Consider the following 27258-nt stretch of genomic DNA (forward strand, 5'->3'; position numbering starts at 1 on the left):
GGTGACAGAGGTGGTGGTGGTGACAAGAGGTGTTGGTGATGGTGGTGACAAAGGTGGTGGTGATGGTGATGGAGGTTAATTTTTTGAACACTCACTGTTCAAGTGCTATGTTGAATGCTTCACAGAATGTCCTGAGTCCTAACAAACATTTGAGATAATAGCCCCATTTCTCAGATGAAGAAACTAGGATTCAGATTTTGACTAAATTCTTACAGCTAATATTTGACATAGTCAAGAACTCAACTACAGAGCCACACTCCAAATCCACATTTATATTGCTTGTTATCATTGTTATTAAATCAATTTCTGTTATGTGAGTGGACAAACCAGTCTAAACGGCTTAAACCTAGACTTGCGGACAAACCAGTCTAAACGGCTTAAACCTAGACTTGCTTTGCTCCCTAAAGACTATATTCTGTTTATCTTCTATCCAGTACTTATCACAGTACCCGTCACTGAATAGCTGTTACATTTTTGTGATATGGCAGTCATCAAAGTTCTTCAGTAAAATTATGACTATTTAGACAATTAGTATCTTATTCATGTAACTATAGAGAATTCTTCCCTAAGACTCATCCAGAATATTGTCATTCTTAACAGAGAATCTCTCGGTATATTAAAATTAGGAACAATTCTTTTTTGCTTGTCTGCTGGGCAAAGGAAATACACTGATTAATGCATATTAACTAAGAAAACAAGGACTGTAAGAACTCACCATTAGAGGCATAGTTCATAACAGTTAGATCTACAATTCCATCAGGAGAAATTATGACTGGGTAAAAGATGCCTTTAAATTTCATTTCAGGCCCTAAGGGATTAGAAAAGAAAACAAAATTTGAAATTGTGATTACAAGTAATATCTTTAAATATATAACAGTTACATATCTTGTTATTGGTCTGTTCATTACCAAACTACATACACCAAGAATGGCCAGATGGACCTTCCCCAAACTTCAAGGACTCTTCAGCCTTGTCAGCTTTAGAACTTGGCTGACAAGTCCAAAACAATTTGTGGCATACTCAGAATCTCTTTGTGAAGATTCTAGGGGTAGGCAATCAGAGAGGTAGACAATCAAACTGATGGGCACAGTAGAAGGGCCCTGTAACTTCCACATAAGCAAACCATGTTATACCTACTGATACAACACCAAGAGAGGAAGCAAAGGGCAATTTCAAATATGAGCCCCAGATCCATTTGCACATGGACAGACATGATGCCGTCCCTGGAACTGCTGCTTCTGGGTTGATATGGAGCAGTCTTCCTGGGTGTAACTCTGCCCTGCTCCGACTAGGCGCAAGAGGAATTTACTTACATAATGGAAGTTGTGGAGGTCTTTGAACAATGCTGAGGAAGTAAAGTCTTAATAATTAAAAGTGCTACTTCAGAACGTTTTTCCAGAGAACATGTAATATATGAGGTTCTTTCCCCCAAATGCATTTTCCTCAGTTTCCTTATAAGAGGTCTTGGGGTTCTACATACCCACAGAAGTGTTCCCCATGACAACAGGGGCCTGAGGATACTTGGCTTTAGCTTCTATCAGTTCCTTCAGTGTCACTGGAGAAATCCATGTCATTCTCTCACCACCAAAAATCCTGGTCCTTTGTGGTTGTTTCTCAGCCATTATCTATTGAAAAAACAATAGAGATTCAAGATCATCATTTCTGTCTGCTTCTGCTCTATCATTGTAGGAACAGAGAAAGGAAATGGAGGTCTTCAAAAATAAAATAAAAATGACCTAAGAGTAGAGCTTTACTAGCAAGAAATTAGAGTTCAGATGAAAAGTACAAAAATATTTTATTCCTTCTAAAGACTGTTCCCATACACCTTCTTTTGGTGCTTTTCTATCTCAAAAGAATTAATTTCAAAGTTTAAAAATATTTAAACATGCTTAATTTTGTCAAATCATTCTAAGGAAGAACTTCAGCAAAACCAGAAGTAGAAAACGCATCTACATCTACAAGTGTGATGTTGTTTCATGACTTTTTTTTTTATAGATACTATCTGCTGCTTCTTACAGTCAAGTGTCCCCTCTTGGTGACTCTACTCTCATTTCCCCATCTCCCCTTGGTCCCAGACTCTTTAGAGCTTAGGCTAAGGATGAGAGGTGAATATGACTTAGTTTCTAGTCAGCTTTTGAGAGGATCCAGAAGCAAACACCCTCCCTGGCATTTCACCACGAATTCCTCTAGGACAAGCTCAACATTGCCTTACCATGAGCTCTGGAGGAAAGATCAATTCCTGAGTTGGATCCAGTGGCAGAAACTCCTCTTCTGAGAAGAGTTTTGTGCTTGTCTTAAAAAGAGAGAGTACAGAAGTTATTGCCATCAGATGACTGTACTTTAAATCCTTTTTGGAATGAGATCAAAAGAAGATAGACATAAAGCAGACAAAAAAAAAAAAAAAAAAAAGAGCCACTGGCCAGCCACAGGTTCTAGGTTCTAAGTCACAGGCTTTAACACAGACCTGGTCACTAGCGACTCACTGCAGATATCAATGGGCCTGCAGAGCCCTCAATGCCCTAAGCATTCTCTCGGGGAAAGCAGAGGAGGCAGGATAGGCAGCAGCCCCAGATACAGCTGAGAACAAGAATGTTTCCCTGCACAGCCACCTTTCCCATCACAACTCCCTCTGTCTGTCCTTCCATTTCCCTGACATCTCCACTTTGCTCTGGTCCTTGAAAAAAGACTTGCAAAACACTTTTTTAAAACTAAGAAACATTAAGGGATCAATGTGTTTTCCCTCCTATAAGAAGCTGTACTTGAATGAGAGTAATATCAGGCATGAGGGATAAAGCTGTTAGGAAGGTTTGCATGTATTTGTGGGTGTTTTTTTTTTTTAATAGAGATGGAGTGAGGATGGGAGAGGGGATGTGTTTACATACCTCAAATTAGTCGAACTGAGCAGTTATTTATTCTTCCTGGAACTAAGCTGGTCTCTGCTCATGTACTGAGAAAACCTTATAAAACAATTTACATTTCACTGACCTTATTTCCTTCCTCAAATTCTGGTAATTCATTTATTCCTTGATCCAAACAACAAATCCCATTTTCTTTACTTTGACAGCAGCCAGAAGTCTAGTGGGTAAAAAAAACATTTAACTGAGAATTTGTAGCTGGTTCTACTCAGTGTTCTTTTTCAGCTTTATTGAGGTATCATTGACAAATAAAACTATATATTTAAAGTGTACAATGTGATTATCTGACATATATTTATTCTGCTAATGATTACCACGATCAAGTTAAATGACTCATCGATTCCTGCACATAGTTACTATTTGTGTGTGTGTATGCTGAGAACATTTAAGGTCTACTCTTTTAGCAAGTTTCAAGTACACAACACAGTATTGTTAACTATAGTCACCATGCTGTACGTTAGATCCCCAGAGCTTATTCATCTCGTAATGGAAGGCTTGTACCTTTTCACCAACATCTCTCCATCTCTTCCAGAACCCAGCCCCTGGTAACCACCATTCTACTCTGTTTCTATGAGTTCAGCTTTTTTTTTCTTTTTTACATTTCACACATAAGTGAGATCATACAGCAGTTTTCTTTCTCTGACTAATTTCACTTAGCATAATGTCTCCTAGATTCATTCGTGTTGTAAATGGCAGGATTTCCTACTTTCTCATGGTTGAATAATATTCTATTGTAGTGTGTAGATAGAGAGGTAGGATATATATATTTTTGGCTATTTGGGGTCTTTTTTGGTACATGCACACACACACATATTTATCTATTCATCTGTTGATGGATACTCAGATTATTTCCACATTTTTGGCTCTTGTGAATAATACTGCAGTGAACATGAGAGTGAGATAACTCTTCAAGGTAATGATTTCACTTTCTTCAAATATATATCCAGAAGTGGGATTGCTGGATCCTTTGGTGGTTCTATGCTTAATTTTTTGAGGATACTCCATACTATTTTCCATAGTGGCTCCAACGATTTACATTCCCACCAGCACGGCACAAGGGCTCCCTTTCCTCCATATCCTTGCCAACTTTACCATTTTTTGCATTTTTCTGATGATTCGTGATGCTGAGCAGTAATTACTAAGCAACTTAAAATATGCAAAGATCTTATAACAAAGTCTGGCACACAGCAATAAATATTAACAATGTTTGTTAATAATTTTATTAACAGTATATATTAACTAGTATTGTTATTATCACTTGGTTCTTATTTATTATATACTGATTTCATAGGTTAACTCCACAGGGCAAGTTAATGCCCCTCATTTCATTATTGCTTGTTTATTTATTCACTCAACAAATATTAAGTGGCTCCTCAGTGTATGGTGACCAGCCGTCAAGATGCACAGCCTCGGCTGTCAAGCAGCCCAGCAGCTGGTGAAGAGATGGATGAGCAAATGGGCAATGACACCACAGTGGGACCAGGGCTGTGACAGTGGTATACACAGAGGGCTGCTGGGAGCACGAGGGCAGGGCACCTGAGCCAGATGAACAGATCGGGAAAGACCTCTCGGAAGATGATCCACAGCCAATACCAAAGTGCTTAGGTGCTCACCATGTGCCTAGCAGGCATGCTTGATGAGAGAGAGCAAGCACCCTGCCCAAGGGCAAACAACAATAGGAAGATAACAATAGGAGATAAGAAGTAGCCCTGTATTTGTAACGCTTAACACCCCAACTGTTTTGTTTCCTTGGGGAAAAAATATACTCAATGATGTATTCCTTTCAACTTACTGTGCAGAAAGTCTTGCAGGTATCTATGATGGGCCTGTATCCAGTGCAACGGCACAGGTTACCTGAAGGAGAAAGGCCCAACTCCATTACTCAAGCAACCTTGGAAGAGGCACAGTGGGCCACATGCATGACGGACCCCATCCAAGAAAGAAGCCCTGTTTGACACTTCAGTCCACCTAACCTGCAAAGTCAGATTTTTTTCATCGGTAACTTGGGGTATTTGGTTGAGTCTTGTGATATAGTTTAACAACCCAGCTGTTTATAGTCTATCTCTGCAAATAGTTTTAGTATCTTCTCCTTGCTGTAGATGCTCAAAGAACACAATGATTACAAGCCAAAAACTCTTGGTCTACTACCACATTCAAGGGCTAAGCTGCAGTTGATAGAAAGACCAAAGGCATTATGTAGTAGCAAAGGTAATTATTCAACATTGGGAGCAACCATGCACAAAATTTATTTACAACAAATCATTAGGCCAGTGTTTCTCTCACAGTGGTCCATATCCCACAGTCACCCCCAACGAAGCCACTGAGGCAAGCTCCCTGGGGTTGGGTTCCAGCAATCTTCATTCATTATAAATACTCCATCTAAGTCTTAAGCACCCTAGAATCTGAGAGCCTTTGTCACTTGCACACATTGCAAATAGTCATGAGATCAAGTGCATAATGAGACCCAAAGGAAGTCAGGCAGAAGGCAGTTTATGTACTGTGTCTCCCCTTTCTACTTCTGTGGGCTCTGGTCTTCCATATGTGCAGAGGAGCTAGAGACATGAGCTTTAGCCTCATGTTCTCTGGCAGAAAAATCAGGTCTTTGGGAGTCAGGGGACAAAGACAAATAGAGCCATGGAGGTAATGATTTCAATACCTCTGTTTCACCAAAAGTAGGATTTGGAGGCTATTTTTTTTTAAATTGTTTAGAATCTTGTTAATGAATATCCCTTCCACCCATACACATGGAGCTCCCAAACTTGATAAAATCATTCTATATTGGATAAAGACAGTTAAGATTTGGAATTAGTATCACCAGAAGATCTCAATTGCTTGATTTCATGTTGTATTTGTCAAGAGCACTCTGTCATTTAAAATGGTCCTGGGAGTACCCACTCGAAAAGAGAGAGTTGTTGGAGAGAATGGTATGTGGAGAAACTGGACTGTTTCTGAGAATAAATAAATAAAATGGCTCTGTAAAATTTATAAAAATAAGCAATTAAAAAAGGAGGAGACTTACAGACCAAGAAAGACCTAAGAAAATAGCCAAGTACAATGTGCAGATCTTGGTTGAATACTGATTTGAACAAACCAACTCCTCCACTTATTGGTGGCATAATGGAATAAATTACTTTCTCTTAAACCTCAGTTCCTCCAGGTAAGAAATGAAAATAATAACAGTGACTATCTTATACAGTGACTGTAAAGAGTGAGATCACCTTTATATGGTAGTTAATACACTGTGTGGTAGGTGCCAGAGGTCCAGTATTTGCTCTCATCATCATCATTATATAAGAATAAAAGCGCACACACACATATAACCTACCACCAAGGGCATCGGTTAACTGATCCAGAGAGGGCTCCAGATGGTTCCTCAGCAGCGTGTAGATGGACATCACCATCCCAGGGGTGCAGAACCCACACTGTGTGCCATGACACTTGGCAATCCTCTCCTGGAAGCACAGAGTGGTTAAAAATGAAAAATCTTGGTCCCTGCCCCAGATCTACTGAATCAGAACATGCATTTTAACAATTTCCTCAGGCAATTCGTTTACGCATTAAAATTGGAAAAGAGGCCCAGGAAATTCTTCTCATTCTAGTGCCTCCTTTTCTTGGGCTGGATGGCTGTGGGTACTGGTCCTCACCAGCTTTTGAGCTTCATTAAAGGTTCTCAGCTTTTAGCATCACCAGGAGAGCTTTGAAATTTCCAATAAGCCCAAGCAGCACCCCTAGACCAACTGACTTAGAATCTCTGGGGGTGGGGGACAGACAGAGATTTTTAAAAGATTCCCAGGTGGTTTCAGTATGTAGTCCAGGATGGCAATCACTAAGATAAAGGTTGCTCCCTTTCCAGACCTTCAGAAAAATGAACCAAACTGCACTCAAGTTGAGAAAACAAAAAAACACTCCAAGTATTTCCCAAGTGCCTTCTAGTTGCCCACTACTGCCCTAATGATTAGCACCTAGGAGTTTGTTTACAAAATGCCATCATCAACCCACAGAACAATCAAGAAGGAAACATTGCCTTTGTTTCTCTTCCAAACCTTTTTCTTCTCTGCATTTTCTCTTAGAAGTCTAACTTCAAAGGTGCAGCTCCATGTTGGAAGCTGTCTTGGCTACACTGCCACAATAGCAGAGCAGCAGTTACTAAATGAAAGGGGGTGCCTGCATGCCTGCGGACAGCCAAGTCTCACAAGGGTATCCAGGCAGAATTTGCTCCCTCCAGGCAATGAGGTTTCATGGAAAATAAACAGAACCCAAGATCCCTTCAAGTCCAGAGCATTTGAAGTTTGGCCATTTTCAGTGTCGCGCCTGTTTTTTCCCGGTTGCGCCCATTCCTCATAAGTGACCCTCATTAACACAGATTAAAAACAAGTAGCATCAACATTTTAATGAGTGATGTATGAATAATTTAAATAACTAGGAGGTACCCTTTCACTTGAGGCAAAGTTCTAACAAGGTGCCACCTGGTCAGAAGAACCTCAAAATTCATTGACAATTCTTATTATTTGTTTTCTGAACAAGGCCTAAATTTAACAAATCTTTTTGGTACCTGAGATTTTCATTCAGGTTTAAAATCATGTTATTCATTTTCCACTTTATAAAGAAACAACAAAATCATATTCCTTAAAGCACATGAATCTTGTTTCTTTGACTTTAGAAGATGTTAGATGGACAGGTCTCATCTAATTAGAACACAGAAAATAAACCCAGTGATGTCAGGGTTTTCTTTAAAAAGGAAAAGTCCTCTAGTCTTCCAAAAGCATCCTTCCAAGAAGTCAGTCATAGAACACCCACACATCCCAGGTTTAATTTGTTGGTAGTGACCAAGCAGCAGGTCCAGGCCTCTCAGCTGTATTGCTCTGTGGGACTCAGCGCAGTTTTCAAAGCACAGAAATCCCATGAGGAAGAAGCACGCCCTCACCTGAACAGGATGAATCCTGGCCTTGGTGCTTCCTATACCTTCTACTGTGGTGACTGCAGCGCCATACAGGGAACAGATGGGAGTCAGACAGGCATTGGCTGGGTAATGTCTTCAGAATGCAAAGAAATGCACAAATTACATTGTATGGGAAAGGGGACATAGATTCACTGAGCACCTTCAGTATGGCAGGTTTTGTATAATGTCCCAGGCTTTGCATGTACATTTTGTCTTTTAAGTCATAATCATTTTATAGAAGTAGAATCTGAGGGTCTGAATGATTTGTTCAGGGTCACAGCTGAAGTATCAGAGACAGGATTCAAAATAGGCTTCCTAAATCTAACTCCAGAACAGTTTCCACTTAGTTTTTTCTCTTGAGTGAGGAGCTGATGTTCTCTTCTCTAGTCACATGTGACCAATCACCCTGAGTGTATTCCATCTTCCAGGCAGATGCTGGACCAGGGGTTCAGCAAGAAAGTGAATTTGATATTGTGCTTCAGAAGAAAATGTAGGGTGTGGGATTTAGAACTCCTCAATCCCACAAACCAACTGCTAGAAAATGTCCAACTCAAAATGACTCCTAAAATGTTCTCATTCACCGGAAGAACTACAAATGGCCAATAATTGCATGTAACAAACGTTCAACCTCAAAAACAATCAAGAGATTCAAATTAAGCAATGAGAAACACCATTTTAGCAAAAAAAAATGATAAAAACTTTAAAAAATTCTAATAGGCCTTATTAGCAAAGCTTTTGGAAAATGGAACTCATACTGCTAAGAATGTAAACTAGAGAGCTCTTCTAGGAGACAGTTCTCCATAAGGCATAAAAACCTTTAAGATGCGCATAATCTTTCACCATGCCTTTCTACCTCTATGGATGTATCATAAAGAAACAGACACAGAAATAAGCATAAACATATATATATATATGAATGCTCACTGGTACACTGCTTATGATAATGAAAAAGTCTAAGTGATCACTATTTGGGGATTGGTTTTGGTAAACCCCCAAAATGGAACATACACTGCCATTAAAGTTATTTTTATTATTTTGAGAAGATATTAATGAGAAATTAAAATATATAGGTTTCTAGTATGTGTTCAAATCTATACACACAAAAGAAAGATTGGAAGACTATTACATATTTATAAATAAATGTAGATATTAATTGAGTGCCTACTACGTGCCTAGCAGAGTTCCAGGCACTAGGATTCATTGGTGAACAAGACAAAATCCCTGCCCTTGTTAGATTGCATATTCTAGTTGAGGGAAGTAGACAATACATATGTACATAAGCAATACATACATATGTATATCAATTGAGATGGTGAGAATTGCAATGAATAAATTAATATAAGCTAAGGGAATAGGGAGTTGCAGAGGTGAGGTGGGGCATTGCTATGTAAGAGGTGATCATAGAGAGCTGAGAATTTAATGTTTTTGCTGGAACCTGAATTATTTGAAGGAGCCAGATATAAAAGGTTATTAGAGAAAACATTCCAGGCAGAGGGACAACACATGCACAGGCCCTGAGGCAAGACTGAGCTTGGGATATTAGGGACCAAAGGAGGAACAGAAAAAGGCCAGGAAGGCTGCAGCATAGCAAATACAGGAGGAATGATAGGATTGAAGGTTGAGAGACACAATGGTACATTTTCAGAGTAAAGGTCAGGAATTCAAATATTGATTCAAAGGCCATGGAGCTTTCAGTTAAGATGTAGAAAGTTGTAAAAGACCTTCACTCTCATTCTAAAAACCCAAACAAGCCATATAAGCTACATAATCATAGTTTTTAAAATATGCATCAGATATTGAGAATATAAATAAACTTAGATGAACTAAATTCCATTAAGTACAAGCCATTCATAAGAGAGAGGAGGCAGAGCTCTTCTCATTTCTGACTGAAATGGACAGACAAGGAGGGCTCTGCCTTAGACAGGAGTAAGGAGAAACCACACTAATTTTCAAGCAACTTTGAACAGTCACATGTGCCCTGGTGCAGCACATTATAATACAAAGCTGGACTGCACCATTGCCAAACTCATCCCCCACCAGATTTCACTGAGTGCTGAAGGTAATATCCTAAAAACAGAAGCAGGGGAGGAGTACTGAAAGCAACTCTTCAGGCACATCAGCTCTTAGAAAAGGAAAACTGGGGGAAGAGCAGGAGAACTGAGAGAAAATTACAGGCTTCATATGGCATAGAGCAATTGCCAACTTCCAGAGGCTAAAGGCAGGGTGGTGTGGCTGCAAGAAATCTCTCAAAGCATAGAAAGTGAGACAGGAGAGAAAAGATAACTCCCCAGTGACCTAATAAGTAGGCAGCAAAGCTGTAAATCAGGAAGATGTCTCTCAGAGCTCAGAAAGCAGGTGGAACACACATACATCTCTGAAATCTCACCAGTGCTCCAATCCTCAGTCCTCATCTGAAATCTGTGAAGTGATGTGAAGTGGTCTGCCATATGCAAAATTGGAGTCCCAAAGAGGTGAGAGACAGAGAGCAAGAGAGAATGGCTTAAGATGTTTCCAGAGTTGATAGAAGAAATTAACCCACAGATCCAAGAAACTTGGCAAACCTCAAGAACGATAAATATCAAACAAAAGAGAAGATATTAAATGTAATGGGAAGCCATTGGTGATTTTTAAGAGTGCTGTGATTTGATTCAAACTTGAAACAGATGACTCTGACTGATGAATGGAGAATTCACTACATGGGTGCTAGGGCAAGAGCAAGGAGATAAGTTAGTCAGCTGTAGTATGATATAAAAGTGTGAGGATGGCATTATTCTACACTGCTATTTTGACTCTTCCTTTCTTCCCCAGACAGCACAGGGAGTTGGACAGCCTTTCAACTTTCATCAGGGAATTCTTTGACCATATGTTATCCTCATTGGTGGTACATTTTTTTCTAACCTGTTCATATTTCTGAGACTATGTCTTTCTTGTTTATCATTGCCTAGTACAGTTCCTGTCACATACAGGTGCTCAATACATATTTACCAAAGGAGGGAACAAAACAAAGTTCAAAACTACAAAAACCCAACCATATCTGGATTTTATTGCAAGGTACCTTATCTTCTTGGTAATGGGGTTATATCGTGATACCATCACTGTGCAGGCACCACAGCCTCCACTTCCACAGCCATACTTAGTTCCTGTGAGTCGGACTGGAAAAAGCATAGTTAAAGATAATGTGTTTTCCATAATTCTTTTTCTAGAACAGCTCTGACCTTAGAGGAGAATACCATCAAAGACTCTTAAACGCATAGTTAAGTTCAATACATTTAATCAAATGATGCATGCATGTCTTAGCGGCTATTAGAATCTTGTAAATTCTTGATTTCCATTTATGTGTTATAGTCTCCTCCTTTCAAAACAACTGGACCCCAGATTACTAAAAATAGAGACTAGCTAAAAAAATAAGAGTTTATACATATAGGGACTTGAATATTTGAATGTATGAGTACATTGCCCATGTGTTCTCATCCATATCTGTGTCTTTGATGACACACAAAGTAAATGTCAAGTTACAAATAATTTTTGGATAATTTGTGTCATACTATTCATGTTTCCCATATTTCTCTGCTTCTCAGTGGCACAAACTGCTAGTTATTACCCAGTAGCTGCTTTTCCATTCTTCTTTGGTAATAGAAACTCCAATTTTTTAGCTACATACATAGTTGCCTAGAATAAAAAATAAATTTCTTTAGCCTCCTCAGCTAGTTCAGTCATTAACAATGCTGCCAGTGGGATGTAAGCATAAGCGTTGTGTAAGACTTCCAGGGGAGAAATGTTCTTAAAAGGAGAGGAGTGTCCCCTTTCTTCATCTCTTACTTCCACCTGTTTGCTAGAATTCAGATATGACGGCTTGACCTCAGTTCGTCATCCCTGACCATGAGGAGAAAGCTGCATGCCTATGAAGGTGTAGGGGGAAGACATAAGGAACTTGGTTCCCTGGTAACATTGTCACACTGCTTTACTAGCCCTGGTCTACCTACCTCTGGATTCCTGTGAGTGTGACAACCATGAGAATGTGTCTCGCAGACCTCCTTCAACAGGGAGGGTGATTGACCAAGAGACTCAGCAGCTGCCCTTTGAAATCTACCACCCCCATTTTCATTAGGATCGTGACTCCCATGGGTAGCTCCCCACTAATGGCTCAGTGCTATGGGGAGTCATGCAAGTCCTTGTCCACCAGCCCGAATGGCTCTGTTGAACATTCTCAGACTGCACAGCCATCTAAGACCCTTCCACTCAACCTTCCCTTCCTCTCTTCTTTACAGATCTGACTTGTTTGTATTATGGGTCTAAAAGATCCCTAAGCTTTCTCTGGCTCTCTTCCTATTTCCTTTCACTCAGGCATTTCACCTAAAAAAATCCTTACACATTTAATGCCATTTTTTGGTGTCTGTTTCCCAGAGAACCTGTACTAACACAATGAGGGAGAAATAAACTTCTATGTCCTATCTTGTTTACTGCTATTTGGGATTTTCTGTCCCTCATAAGTGAATTAAATCTTAGATATTATACTTCGGTACCATGGATAACCAGGAAACTGGTGTTCATTGTTTTTATGTCAAAGATCTTGAATGACTTCAGAAGATAATTGTTGATACTTTTTCAGTTGTGTACTCTTTTGGGAATTTCACTCTCTTTGGGGAAGAAAAGTGTACAAACTCCCACTGTTACATAATCTTGCATATAATTCAGTTGGGTATACAGACCTCTGGAAGCCCACTGGAGTTCATGCACAGTAGCTTAAGAATCCATTCCTTAGATGACTTTTATTTAGAAAGTTTTCTAAAGTAACATTTCAAGGCTTAATTTATCCATTGTTCTTTAATTTCATTTCAGAAGATTTCTGTGCCTTTTTTATTGGGCATGATGACTAGTTCTTGAAAGGAGAATGTCAGCATTGTGACTTAATTCTAAACGATCCTTAATCAAACCCTTTTAACATTTGCTAAAATTCCTATTGCTATTTTCTCCATTTTATACAATACATTTAGTGCCAAAAGAGATATTAGAAAGAACTTCATTCACCTGACATCACAGTTGTGCACTTCTTGCAAAACTAAGATGTAGGACTTTCTCAAAAAAGATAATAAAACTGTAAAAATAGAGAATCTGATTCAGCATAGCCCTTAAAATATATTGGAAATATCACCTGGTGAGGATATCAGAGCCAGTCACACATACAGACATACACACTCAAAGCAAAGGATACGTTTCTTCCTCAGGTATGGTAACAGCATTGTTTCAGGATCAACATTTTTTTCTATTACCTGTAAGAAGGAACATAAGAGTTATGCACATAAAGTTGAGAGAGCCAGTGTGATATTCACATTGACAGGTTCACCTGAATTTAACTAAAATGCATATTAATTAACTCTTCTACTCATATTTGCAGCTTTCTAAATGTTTCTGGAACACGTCTGTTACACACATCACCTCTCAAGTGTGAAGGGGAAATCTTAAGCCTCGCAACCACTTTGTCACTGTCCTTAGTACTGAACTCTCACCATTCTCTCAAATGCAGTGGTTGTTTCTACTAACAGGAATATTAATGACTCCTGTCCAGCTTTTCCTAGAAAGTCTGAAGCAGGTGAGGGAAAAGATATTAGTAGATGGAATAGAAAAGAAAGAAGTGTGGGGGGGGGGGGAGGTGGGGAATGTCTGCTGGAATAAAATATGTTTGAGAAATTGATATAGTTTTTTTTTAAAGACTTGTTTATCATGTTCAAAGAATTCGTTTTCAGAAAAAGATCACAATCAGTCATGGCCCCCAAATCAAAGAAATAAAAAAGAAGATAAAATGTGTATGTGAAGTGATAAGAATTTGTGTAATCAAGAACACATGTGGGAAGCAAGTTCGTGCGGGCAGCCTAACAGCATACCAATGCACAGCCGCACCGAAGGGATGGCATGATTGACATACTATGACTGGCCATATTTTCCCAAGTGATCATGTCTCCTCTTTTGATTAAAAATGGGGATCTCTTTTAGATTCAAATAGAAGGATGATTTGCCTCATTATTTCAGAAGTAAAGTTCACCTTTCACCATGTCATACTAGCTTTCCCTTCAGAGAAGTAGGTGAAGAGGAGACATGTGCCTATTCTGTAGGTGCCTCCTCACCTTCAGTTCTAATTGGCCATATTCCAGGCAAAGTAAGGCATATCCCAATTACCAAGGTCAGATCCATGCCCTGGAAGAGTCTGTAAGATAGTAAGAGAGATGAAATTGTGTGTATGTGTGTACATATACTGTAATATGAGGAAAAATGTGAAGCACCCCCAGGCATCCCCAGCTTGACTGGTCCTCAAATGGAACCCTTTACTTCCCACCCTCATGCCTTCCTTTCTTTTCTTTAACTTGTTTAGTAGCCTCACCATCTGCTAGGTCATCTAAGCTTAAAAACCTGAGCTATTTTCAACTTTTTCTTTATTTCAATCTATCACAATCACTGTCATCAAGTCCTGGCACTTACACTTCTAAAATGAATCTCTAAGTATCCTCCACTTCTACTGTCAGTCCCTGTAATCAACCTTTATTACCTCTTACCTGAAAAATCACAATAGCTGCCTAACAGGTCTCCTGTCTGCATTCTTGGCACCCAAAATGCCACCCTCTATACCACTACTGGAGTGACCTCCCTAAAATCTAAGTCAAATTATCTCCTATGTCTGCTTAAATTCAACACTGGTTCCTGGCTGTCAAACTGCCATGCTGGGAATTCCTGAATTACTTGGGGGTGCTTGTTAAAAATGAAACCCCTATGGAATCAGGATTTCTGGGAGAGGGAAGCACAAAATGTGCATCTTTAATGAGTACAATGAGTGGGGTTAGGTGAATTTACATTCAAGAATTCCTGGAATACAAGAATTTCAAACGCTTTGGCATAGCCTACAAGGTCTCTTTGATAAGCTGCCCATTATCTCCTGCCACTCAACCCATGTATCTTGAACATGGTCAAAACAGGAGAACTGACCAGTCCAGTAATGCATGGACTTCTGCCCTTCACTACATTTGTATATAGAATTCCTTCTGTCCTGAAAGTGCTCTCTCTTTTCTCCACTTGGCAGAATTTTGTATATCATTCAAAGCCCTGCTCAAATGTTCTCCTCTGTGGGGTGTGCTGCCTTCTAATAAGTCCTTCTCACTCTCTGTTCTAATTAACCATCCCCTGTGTTCCTATGGCCAGGGTTGACACATCTTTCAAAGATTTACTTTGCATCATAATTATTTGTGTATGTATAAGCCCCTATTGATCTTTAGAGAAACCACCTTCTGTTATTCTTCTTTATGTCAAATACTGAGCTAGGTGCTGGGGATTTATCATAAGGACATATTAAAGGTTTATTAATTTAAATGAATAACTTAAACACGATACATACAGTTTGCTATAAGAACACAATTTGCTATGATTTCTCATAGGCCAGGACATCTGAACAGAGGAAAAGAAATAAAAATAGAGAAGTGCCAAGAATGGTGACAGAAACTGTTGGTTATCTATTTCAGCATGCATTCTCCCTTTCTCAGTTCCTGTTGCTGGAATAGAGATGAAATGGCTATAATGTCAGCAGCTATTTTAGACCAAAGGGCAACACAGTAATGGCTGTAGAGGGAAAAAAAGGAGAAGAAACCTGGGACTCAGATGACACCATGAAGCTTCTGCACCAGACCCATAATATCTACCCCCAGCTGTCCTTTATGTCAAAGTAAAGATGATTTGTGTCTTGTTTCAAACACTGTTCATTTTGAGCTTATGCTATTTGCAGCTGAAAGTAATCCTAATTAATATATTTAATAGCAAACCCACACAGAAGCTCAAATTTAATGGAGAGACAGGATCTGGGTAGCGTAGATAATAAAGAATAGCATTTAGGCTTAAGAGAGCTTTGTATATTCTTGGAAGGAATTGGTAGAGGAAGCAGGTCCTGCTTGTTTGGGTATTTGTTCCAGAAATCTCAAAAAACTGAAGTCCAGCTCAAAGTGCCACTGCTTGAAATGTATTAATTTTCTTGATTTGGTGGATGGCATATTTGGGGCAGGGAAGTGGGAGCAGAGATCTAGCATGTACCCTGTCCTGGCAGGTCTTGGAGTACAGCTGAATACTTAGGACTAAGATAGTGGCTGGGAGCGGGGAGGGCGTGAGGAACAGAGTTATTCTCACTGATTCTGTTTGGAGAGATGATGCCAGTCCTTAGGTCAGGGTCACTGCATGTTTCCATCTCAGTATAGCTTTGGGTGCTGCAGGAGCAGTCTGTCCCTCTTTATCTCCACCAGCCTTTTGTAAGATTTCATGGTCGCATTGCACAAGGTTGAGAAATCACTTTCCTCTGGGCAAGCCTGTGTTTAGTGCCTGCCAGGGCCTTGCCAGATCCAAGACAAAGGAGAAAAGATGAAAGAGAAAGGAAACGAGGAGAGAGAAAAAGGGTGAAAGAATGGAAAACAAGGAAAGGAGAGAGGTATGTGTGAAAGGACAAGGCTAGGAGGTAGAGGAAGATAGGAAGAGCTGTATGTTTTGGGAGGTGGTTAGTACAGAACAGTAACCCAAACAGCCTTAGAGGAGAGAAGGAGGCCTGAGAAGACAGCCAGTGAGGACTTCTGTCTGAGCTTCAGGTGGCTTTAAAATTCATTTTAATTGCTGGTTCTTTCTGCTTAAGCCACCTCCACCCTCTCCACTTTTCTCTGAATCATTACAGCTATCCCAGCAGTCCAGCAATTTCCTCTCTCAGCTCTACAGACCAAGAACACAAGGGAATACTAGCCAATGGACAGCTCTTTCCAGATTCCTACATTTATATCAAGACCCTATGTTTTGTTGAGCAAATCACACTTGATGAATACTTCTCAGCTCCCTTTACACTTTTGGGCATGTTCTGGTCCTACACGTGAAGCATATTATTTTCCAGTCCAGTATTACAATCATTTCCACAAACAGAGTGTTTACTGTGTGCCAAGCACCTTGCTAATCACTCCATCAAATTTAATCTTCAGGCCAATTCCATGGGAGAAGGCACTGGTATTAGCGCCATTTTACAGAGGGGAAAACTGAGAACCACTGATATTTAACTTACCTGAGCAGCAGAGCAGGCAGTTCAGAACTCAAACCTATGCCTAACTAGTTCCAAAGCCCACACCTCTGATTGCTACACCTCAGAGCCTCATCGAATGGCACACTTCACTTCCTGAACTGTGTTAGAGAATGGCATGTAGGGTATAATTTATCCACAGGCTCTTCCTTCAAATACCATGTTAAATGGGTCACATCTTCTGGGGGGCCCTGTTGGACCAAGTAAGATTTCAGAAATCTCTGCAACTAGATAGGCAACCAATGTGTACCGGCCTTTTGTCCAGATGGCCTTAGCTGCTGTCCAATGTCACACTCTTTGGTGATCTGATGGAATTTTACAAAAACCACAGACCAAGGCCAATCACATCACTCAGAGTCTCCTAACTAGTTCTAAGTTTCTTTTTAAAAGGTAAGTGTTTAATCTTAGAGGTCATATTTGACTTCAAGACCCCTCTTCCCTGATGGTTTCTCTTTCTCACTTTTCTCAACAGTCCCTCACCCTCTTAACCAGAAACTTTATTCTAATTCCAGCCATGTGGTCATCAGGTTTGCTTGCCAGGACTGAAGCACACCCCTAACAGAAATTGGAAGGGAAGGGAAGAGGTGACATGATTTATTTTAACAGGGTGATTGCACAAACATCTGAATCAAGATCTCTAGAGTGTACCTTCCAAATGGTCACAAGAAATTTGGCACCTAGGAAAATAATACCACAGATAAGAACCAGCTTGTCTATTTTTAAAATCAATAGAGCACAAACTATTGTTAACTATTATATTAAAAATCTCATTACAGTTTTTTTTTTTTTTTGGTAACAGGGGAGAGAGGAAGGAGAAGAAGCTAAATTCAAAAACCTGTTCTCTCATTTAACCAAAACCCTTACCATTACCTACAAAGCCCTGGCAATCTGGTCCCCCGCCACATCTCCAGCCCAACCAACCTCCTTGCTGCCTTTTAGCACACAGAAATCCTCATGTCTGAGGACCTTTGCCCCTCCATTCCCCCTTTCTGGAATGCTCTTTCCCCAGATGACCTCACTCCACACTGATCACTGCTCAGTTGTCCCCATCTCAGAGAGGCCTGGACAACCATCCCACTTAAATTATCAGCTCCTGCCCACTCTGTGCCCTGAGTTTGCATTGCTTTTCGTCCTCATGTTTAGCACTGTATGCCATTACTCATTTCTATTTATGCCTATCCTGGCTGCCTCTCCAGCACAGCACAAGCCCCGTGCAGCAAGGACTTTGTCATTTCTGTGCTCTGCCATAGCCCCTGACTGGCACAGAGCTGGCCCTTAACAAATAAATAGTTTAAATATTCATCATCACTCTTCGTGAAGTAACATTTATTCCCTTTAACAGAGGAAATGAGGCTCTAAGAGGTTAGGGCAACTCATTAAGAGTTGGAGTCAGAATCCAATCTTTATCTGTCAAAAGGTCAGAGTTGTGTTTACTATGCCATCCAGTCATGCAAAAGAAGAACAATTGACAAAATGTAACACCTCACCCCATTGTCATACCTCACTTTCATAGCAAGCAGTCCTGTGCGGGAATCCTCACAGCCTCCATTGCAGATGGGGAAACAAGTGAATCTTACTCGGTGTGGAACCCAGGCAACAGGGGCAAAGAAAGGTTTACCTGGCCTAGAACTTGTACAGTTTTGAGGGGCTCCTCTTTAAGAAAAACAACACAAAACCATAAACGCATAATTAAGCTCAGGGCCGTAGAACAGGCCTCAGTCACAGGTGAGAGGTCCTGATGCTTGACCTTCCTTAGTCTCACATTGAGTCCCTCCAGCCAGTCAGGGAAAGTGCTGTGGCTGTCCCTGGGCCAAAAGAGGGCTCCCAGGTGGGCTGGGAGGTGCTGGCACTAAAGAAAGGTAGGTAGCGTGGTCCTTGCTGGACCATCAGATATTAAGGAAGCCCCTTAATCTTCCTGCCTCAGTTTCCCCCTTGCAAAGTGGTGCCAATATGCTGGGACAACATTAAGAGTGAGCAGTCTACGGCCATGGTGAGGGTGGGTATTTCAAAGGATGCCCCCTAACATGGGCACTGCCTGGCATTGTCCCAGAGCTTCTGCAGAGCAAGCCCAGGTTCTGAGAGGGCAGACTCCGCAGCAACAGTGGTCGCAGTAAGCACCTTCGAGTCCTCAGAACCCAGCTTTGGTTCAGTTCTGCCAGGAACTAGCTGTGACAGGAAATTCACAATTTCCTCATCTAAGAAACAGTGGGAGTGGTTTGAATTAGTTCATCACTATGGTCGTCGCAACCTCGAAACTGCTCTCTGCTCTTGCAATCCCTGAGAGCTGAGGCTCCGCCATCTATAAGCTGCTCCCCGTTACCTGTGGGGTTTGAGGCACATTAGGAAGGGCTGGAGCCTTGAGTGAGAAGAGCCATTTCTCTTCTTTATGGGTTGGGGTAGGCTTGGTAATCAGCTCGTGCATCTTGGGAGGAGAGGGAAAAGGAACGGGGGGAAGGTGGGGCCCAGGATCCGGAGCGGTCCTGAGGACGCGTCCTTTAACTGCCGGATCGTGGCGGGTTGGCGGGGGGTGGCTCCTAGACCGGCTCGCCGCCCCCCGGCAGCCCCCGGGGCCGACGTGCGCAGGAGCCCCGGGGGAGCTCACCTGGCGGCCGTTCACGTAGAAGAGCAGCTCGGCCGCCGCGTCCATGGCGGAGACCCGGGGCCCGACGGCCCCGCGGAGGCTCACCCGCACGTGGGACCCCGGCGCGCTGAGCCGGCGAGCGAACCCGGGCTGCTGGCGCCCGAAATGCGACCAGCCCCGATGAGGCAAGTCCAGATTAAGATCCGAAATTCCGGGAGCGCCCGGCCAGGAAAACTCTTGCCCGGGGTATGGAGACGTCACCGGAGCTCTCTGGCTGCACCGAAATCCTGGCCGAAGTCCTTCTCATCCCCGGCCTGGGGCGCTCCGCGTCTGTGCCACACTCTCCCGCCTCTTAGCAGGTCCTGCCGCTCCCGTGACACCTTTTCGGTCGTCTTATATGAGTGCATGTTTTAAGGAGCTTGCCAGCTAGATCTGAAGTCCAGGAACTCTTAGTAGTTTTTTTCGTGGCTCGTCCCACGACGCCTGCTGCAGTCCTGCAGTCGTTGTAGTGAATCATATTCGTTCCAACTTTGCAGGAAAGGACCTTAAGGACGATGAATTATTTCACAACATTCTCTCACAGTTTTAGAAGTAATTATTCAAGTTTGTTTTAAAAATCAATAGCTACCTTGATATAAAGGGTTTTTTTTTTTGAAGTTTGATCACTATTCACAGTTCAGAAAATAACCACAAAGTTTATCTGTTACATAACAACAGAGATGTAAAAATAAAACTTGGAAAACAGTAAAAAGCATAAAAGTAAAAATCACCTGTAAGCCTACAATTTCGAATTTATGATTAGTAGGTTTTGGGGTCTATTTTTACAGTTTTGAAATCTGTACTATAACACCTTTAAAAACTCAAGTGGAACCAAACTAGTTATTTTCCAGACTTGTTTTCACTTAACATACTTGGAACACTTTCCCATGTCATTTCATTTATTAAACACAAACATTTTGTTGTGAAAATGTGTACAGCCAGCTGTTAGCTATTGAGTAGAGCTATTGACTATGGACAAAAGGTGGAGTACGTACAGCATCCCCATACACCTGAGCTCTCACAATGGTCAACATTTTGCCATATTTTCAAGCCAATCTCAGGCACATTGGTTATCACTAAGTACTTCGTATATACATTTTTTAAAAAGACAAAAACATTTTCTTACTCAAATTCCATTATCACACCTAACAGTTAATATGTTCTTAAGTATCTTCAAATTTCCCAGTGTCACAAAAGTCTTTTTACACTTTGAGTCAAACAAGGGCTACTCCACGTATCTGTTTGCTGTCTTTTCAGTCTGTTTTAAAAATCTAGAACAGTCTCCTCACCCACTCTCCCTTGTTATGCTATTAATACGTTGAATTAGTTGTCCTATAGAATGTACTGCATTTTGGATATGGCTGATTGCTTCCCTAGTATTACTTGTTCTTCCATCCTTTCCTTTTCCATCTTCCATCCTTTCATTCTATTTCCTTTACTCTGTCTATTGAGCAAAAGCCTTGTTCAGTTTTGGGAAGTAAGAATACTTCATAGGTGGTATCATATACTTTTGTACATCATTAAGTATATGATGCTGGTTCTCATCTTAATGGTGCTAAGATTCATCGTGGGTTCAGTGGGTTACCTCTTCATGATAAATGTCTCCATCAACATCTCACTGAATTGTTTCACCATCCCTTATTGACCATTGCCTGAAGCAGTTATTAGGGGGTTGCAAAATAATAATTTTCCTAATTCTAACATCCCTTCAGCATTCATCAGTTGACAGTCTTTAAAACAGAATAGCTACCACAGTCATTATTGACTAGAGCTATTGACTATGCACAAATAAAATTAATACCAGAAAGGCAAGATAAATTTTTACTTTCCCTTATAAATTTTCAAGTATTGAGTTTGTGTGCTAGCAACTTCTAGTACTATTCAATGTTTTGCTTTTTTTTTAATCAGTATGAATTTACAACTTTTTGTAAAGTTAATATGCTTTGATCAATTGCAGGCATCATTCTTACTGATGTTCAGTTTGTCCCATCTTAGGCCAATGGAAGCTCCTTCAAACTGGAACCTGTGGCCTTTTGATATGGGCACATTAGTGTTTGATAAATTTCCTTCCTTCTAGAATAAGACATCCCAGGCTTACCTTGCCTATATCCTATCCCAGACTTGGAACCAGCCATTTCTCCAAAAAGCCCTGGATCCTCTGAGTGGGAAATAGTATTTGGAAACCACAATTTGGATGCTTGAGAAAAAAATTTTTAAAAAAGAGAAGTGCAAAAAACATGAGTTCACACTAGTATTTCTAATTAAAATTTAAGATTGCAGTTTTTTAAAAACATTCTTGGATTTTATAATTGTATCTGTTCTCTTATGCAAAAAACCTTCGTTATGAAACCTTAACGTAATTGCTTTAATCTGTCCTTAGATCTATTTCAAAACAGCCACATCAGTATTTATGGCAGCAGTAAGACTAGTGAAAGTATAAGGTTTCTTTACAGTTCTTTTTATCCTTAGAGTATAATCTAAGACACAAATTCAAAATACTTTTCCTAAGGTCAGGTATCCGTCACCAACTTGATAGTTACTTTTATTCATTTTAGGTGGCTTTCAAGTTAGCTGTCCTCTAGTAACAGTTACTTTAGGTTGTTCATTTTTTTCTTTTCTACTTTGCTATTGCAAACCATGCTATAGTGGAGTTTTTGTATTTTTTTTTTCAAGAGAATTTTTGGTGTAGTTTTCTGAAAGTGGGATTGCTAGGTAAAAATTTATATACATCTAATTTTGCTGGACATTGTCAAAATCTTTTCTATCAAGGCTGCATCATTTTGCATTCCCTCCAACACCGGATAGGAATCAGTGGGGGCAAAAAAAAAAAATGTAAGCCGCTGGGATTATTAGAACCTAGAAACTGGGAGGAGACGTGTGAGGGGAGAGCACTGCTCAGCCACTGTTCCTACCTCAGGAGCTAGGGAAGGGGCTTCTGGGAGTTAGAACTCAGATCCAAAAAGATGGTGTGTGGCCAGGATGGTGCTGATATCTCAGGAGCCTAGAGGAGGCCCCCAGTGGGGCTAGGCCTGACGCCTGTGAGGGGGCCCAGCCCAAGCAGTGCTGGTACCACCACAGGGCCTACTGAGCCTGGTTCTAGGAGAGCTGAACCAACTCAACTGCTCCCCCGAAGGGAAGCCCCATTTGAGGTGTTGCTGCCCAGAAAAGCAAGGGAACATAAGTCCCTTTTCCTTCTAAATTCCTATCTCTTATCGCCCCCTACTGACAGAAGCTAAAAAGGACTCGGCTGGCAAATAAATGTGCTTTGCAGTTCAGCATGACACAGCAAAGTTGAGAGAAGTGGACTGAGACAACAGTTGACTCATTAAAAAGTGGGATTGATTGCATAAAGAATGTTTCAGTACCAACAAATTAATGAATATAGCTCATGCTAATATATCTAAGGAGAATAATTATGTTTCAGTTTTGTGATTATTAAGCTATTGTGTTTCAGCTTCAAATCCACACGTCCACTCTGTTAAGGCGATGCCTTTGCGAACCGCTTTTTTCCTTTGCTAGGCTCTCTGGTAGAAGGTGCTAGAGGCAAATCAGAAGTATGGCAGAGGAAGAAAAGGTTTGCTCCTTCCGGTTTGCTTCCTGTTCCTATTGGCATCTCCACAAAACACTTCACCCTGGCAGGAACAAGTGACTTGAATAGTGACTGCTGGCTCTAATTTGCAGCGTTTCCACTCTCAGACCAGTCTTGTCATGGCCCTTTGGGAAAACAGCACCAAACCAGTTGTACATCTTCCCCAGAATCCTGGAACTCTTCCCCTGAGCTTTTTGGTTTCAGTAATTCCATCCTTTTCTCTTTGTCCCCTCAGCCCAAGGCAGTGGGTGCGTCCCATAGTTGGTTTCTCTGTGACACTCCAGTGGTCCTTTTGTCTCTCCAGTTCTGTTCAGTTCTCTCATATATGGTTAACAATTTATAAGATAATTGTGGTTTCTGTCTCTTGGCTGGATCCTACCTAATACAATCTCCATCCGTGGTAAAAACCACCTGACTACATTCAACACTCATTCAAGATTTTTTAAAAGACCACTCAATAAGATAATTGACAGATAGCACTTTAACCAGCTCCAAACCCAGTATCTTTCTTAATTGGGTAAAATCAGGGGTATTTTCATGAAAATCAGGAACAAGACAAGGATGCCCACTATCCCACTACTATTTAACATTTTACTTGCGGTAACAATCATGCAATTGGACAAGAGAGAGCAATGAGAGACGTTAAGAACCAGGGGAAAGAAAAGAGGTAAAAGTAGCTCGGTTTTCAGGAGATATGTCTGGAAAATGCTACAAACAGTAACAGAGTTTAGTAATTAACATACAGAAGTCAATAATCTTCATATATGCAAACAAAAATCAATTATAAGAGGGAATCAAAGAGAAGATCCCATTTATATTATCAAGAAAAAAAAATTTCTAGGCATTAATTTATGAAGAAATGTATAAAACCCCTGAGGGGAACTTTGAAACTCCCCTAAATTCTCTATAATTTAAAAGAGTTATTAGTAGTAGGACATAAAAAGACACAGACTAGTAGAAGAGAAAGAAAATCAAGAAATAAATTTAAGTATACATAGAAATACAGTATTTTAAAAAAGGTATTTCAAATCGGTGGTGGAAAACACAGACTTTTTAATTAATGGGGGGTCATTTTGGAAAAGGTGAAAATTGTATCCATACCCCATATCATATAATAGAACAAAATTCACAGGAATCAGAAATTAAAATATAAAAACAAAATTAAACTATGGGTAAATGTCTTTATAATGGGAGTAGGAAGATTATTTCTTACTGTCACCAAATTCCACCAGCAATAAAAGGTTGATAAATATGACTACATAAAATGAAAAATAATTTCCATGGGACAAAAAAAAGAGAAAAGACACATTTCATACAAAGAAGAAAAAAATAGAAATAAGCCATAGGAACAAAATTACAGTAATAGAGAATGACCCTAGCAGGTCCAAAATCTTAAATAGGAGTATAGGAAAGAGACCAAAGACTATCAGGGTGCCATGCTCTTAACTACTATGTAAACTATTCCTTTATTAAAAGCTTATGGCCTCCATTCAACCCATAATGTTGATATTATGAGTACTAAGTTCTGTGGCACTCTGTAGTCCTACAGCAGTTTCTTAAAGGTTGGTCCTAGGACCAACTTCCCCAGAATTATCTGAAGTGTTTGTTTGTTAAAGATTTCTGGGCCCACCATTTTAGCTGTGAGATATTGTCTATGAAAGCTTTTCCATCTGGCAAAATAGAATTTGATCATTTGAATACGTAAAGCTATGTTCTGTGATCTCAGATATGAATAGGGTTTATTACATTTTACTACTGAAATGGTAAGCACAGACCTTTAAAATAAAGTTATAAACCAATTCAAAAGAGCCTGAAAGGTTAAGCACCTCAGCCAAGTCATCAGATTACATATAATAGCAGAAACACAGAAGCTGACACCTGACAAGTAATTCTGAAAGAAGAATGAAGGGTAAGAGAAAACTGACCGGGGCAGAGGCAACTGTGAAAAACGTATACATGTTCACATGTATTGAATGGTTTAAAACAAAACAAAACAAGATAGCTTGGTATGCCACAAGATAACCAATGCAAAAGTATTTATAATATATTTTATTTTGTTAAAAAGTTAACAGTTACTGTTTAATTAAAGGTTGGTACATTGACAAGCTTAAATGAGCAGGTAGATAAGTTATAGGATGGCCAAAATGATTTTAAAAGTTAATATTACACAGTAGCTATTTCACGCACATATATCTATCTAAACATAAGAACGGATAAATCAACATTCTATGAAAAGGCAGAAAACAAACAAGAAAATAAAAAAATTTTCGTTATGTGCTTTCACTTTGATCCTAGTTGTGTCTGTTTTGATTCATTATGGTTTGAGGATTCAGAAAAGCAGAATGCATAAATTCAGCTCATCTTCTCATCTTTCTGCAAAGGAGAAAAAAAGGGGGAAGATTAACAATAATAACAACTGAAAGCTAATGCTTTTGCTGTGAAGCATGGAGAAGAAAATTATTGCGTCATACCAACAGAGTGGAGTTTCCTCAAACTATAAGCATTGGCACGAATTTGAAATTTAAAACATGGTTTAAAAAAAATTAATCAACATAGGTTTATATATGTTTTACTACTTATTTCCTTCATATTATAACTGATTAGCATACATATAAGGGTATTTGAAAATAATACAATTTAAAAAGTCAAACATTGATATTCTTACCCTAGGTTAAGAAATAAAACACTGCCACACTTCAGAAGCTGCCAGTGTGCCCCTTTCTGATGACATCTCTCTCGCCCCTCAAGAAGTAACCATTATCCTGAAATGTGTTCATCACTCCCTTGCTTTTCTTTATAGTTTTTACCATCTGTGCATTGCACTCCTAAAAGTATATTGCTTGGCTTTACCTATGCTTGACCTTAAAATCTATGGAATCATTTGGAGGTGCTTTTCTGTTAACTTGCTTTTTTCACTCAACACCTTTACTCATTTCCAAGTCTCTCCTTCATTAAAACATTAAACATTTTATTCTGTATTTAATCTTATTATCCATTGCTTCTTCTGGTACCCTGTACCCTTGTGTAGCATTTTTCTTTACTATGAGCTAGGCATTCATTTCACTTGTAACTCTATCTGTGGAAAATGTGTTGAGGACTGAGATGAAGGAATCTAGAAAGTATCTGCCATTTGCTTCTGACAGACAACAGGGGGCACTGCAAGTCATGGACTAATGCTAAATCCTCAGCTTGATGTTTTCTGGGACTTTCAGGCATTGTGAATTACAGCTGCAATGCCTAAGAGTTTGATTTTGGTTATGAAGTATCAGAATTTTTCCTCTCTGCAATTCAGTTCCAGAGTCATTTTCTGGCGCTTAAAAAAAATGGTGGAAAGATGATTTTTAGTTTGCTCCTCTACTGAGAGAGTAACTCAACTTTATTGAAGGTTATCTACTATTAAACGCTTCATTTTAGCTAAGTCTAGGATCTGCCTTCTTTCTCCAGCCCCATAAGACTGTGAATGCAATGCTTAGTCAGTCAAAAGCCAGTTCCAGGGTCCGTGTGCTTCTCTGGGTCCCTGTTCTCGTTCAGTCTCTAACTTGAGCTTTCTCACTTCTCCACTAGCTGACAGATTCATTCACAGTGTTGTTGTTCTGGTTTGGTTTTTTATATTTTACCCAGTAATTTTATTTTTTCAGTAAAAGGGTTGATCATACACCTAGTATATCATGTAGCAAGATGTGGAATTGTATTTATTCTTTACATTATCTATGCTTTTGAATGAGACACATACACATGGTCCTACATTAAAAAGGTATGAAGGTTAGATATACACCCTGTACTCCTTTCCAGGCCTATACGACACCAGTGCCTTGAGGAATTAGGTAGAACTAATTAGTTATCTATTCTAAACTAAATATAGCAAAATGCTGCACTGAAATGGTATACTATTTTAGTTTAGATCTACTGGGCATGCAGATTATGTGGTAAACAGTTTAGCTGGTAAAATTTTTTAAAGCAAAAATCACAGTGCACATTAGTATAAATACTAAGAATGATGACAACCCAGCTGACATTTTTTTTTGCATTTTGGGAATGGCATGCAGCAAGTATGTCCCAGCTTCTGATATGATCGAATCTGTTTGCAATGTGTTCTGGAGTGATCATCATAGG

General features: G+C 39.9%; 2 protein-coding genes across 7 annotated transcripts in view; both read right to left on the reverse strand.

Moving 5' to 3' along the window:
* Positions 1 to 19998, reverse strand: part of LOC108391579 (aldehyde oxidase) — a 66857-nt gene extending 46859 nt beyond the window's left edge. Inside the window, exons 1-11 of one of the 6 annotated variants that reach the window (XM_073218381.1) lie at positions 19539 to 19678; positions 18437 to 18589; positions 13067 to 13124; positions 10910 to 11006; positions 7840 to 7948; positions 6241 to 6367; positions 4708 to 4769; positions 2986 to 3075; positions 2213 to 2293; positions 1481 to 1625; positions 716 to 808 (exon numbers count right to left, since the gene is read on the reverse strand). In XM_073218381.1, the coding sequence (XP_073074482.1) occupies positions 716 to 808; positions 1481 to 1625; positions 2213 to 2293; positions 2986 to 3075; positions 4708 to 4769; positions 6241 to 6367; positions 7840 to 7948; positions 10910 to 11006; positions 13067 to 13094 (832 nt within the window). In that variant the 5' untranslated portion in view covers positions 13095 to 13124; positions 18437 to 18589; positions 19539 to 19678. Of the gene's footprint in view, positions 1 to 715; positions 809 to 1480; positions 1626 to 2212; positions 2294 to 2985; positions 3076 to 4707; positions 4770 to 6240; positions 6368 to 7839; positions 7949 to 10909; positions 11007 to 13066; positions 13125 to 13976; positions 14057 to 18436; positions 18590 to 19538 lie in introns of all 6 variants that reach the window. The other 5 variants (XM_073218380.1, XM_073218382.1, XM_037009145.2 and 2 more) reach the window with 5 other exon arrangements.
* A 5181-nt stretch (positions 19999 to 25179) lies between these two features.
* SGO2 (shugoshin 2) overlaps positions 25180 to 27258 on the reverse strand; it is a 52787-nt gene continuing 50708 nt past the window's right edge. The window contains exon 9 of the mRNA XM_073218383.1: positions 25180 to 25518. Within this exon, the coding sequence (XP_073074484.1) occupies positions 25503 to 25518 (16 nt within the window). The 3' untranslated portion in view covers positions 25180 to 25502. The remainder of the gene's footprint in view (positions 25519 to 27258) is intronic.

Source organism: Manis javanica, chromosome 12, assembly GCF_040802235.1.
Source record: "Manis javanica isolate MJ-LG chromosome 12, MJ_LKY, whole genome shotgun sequence".
Lineage (NCBI taxonomy): Eukaryota > Metazoa > Chordata > Mammalia > Pholidota > Manidae > Manis > Manis javanica.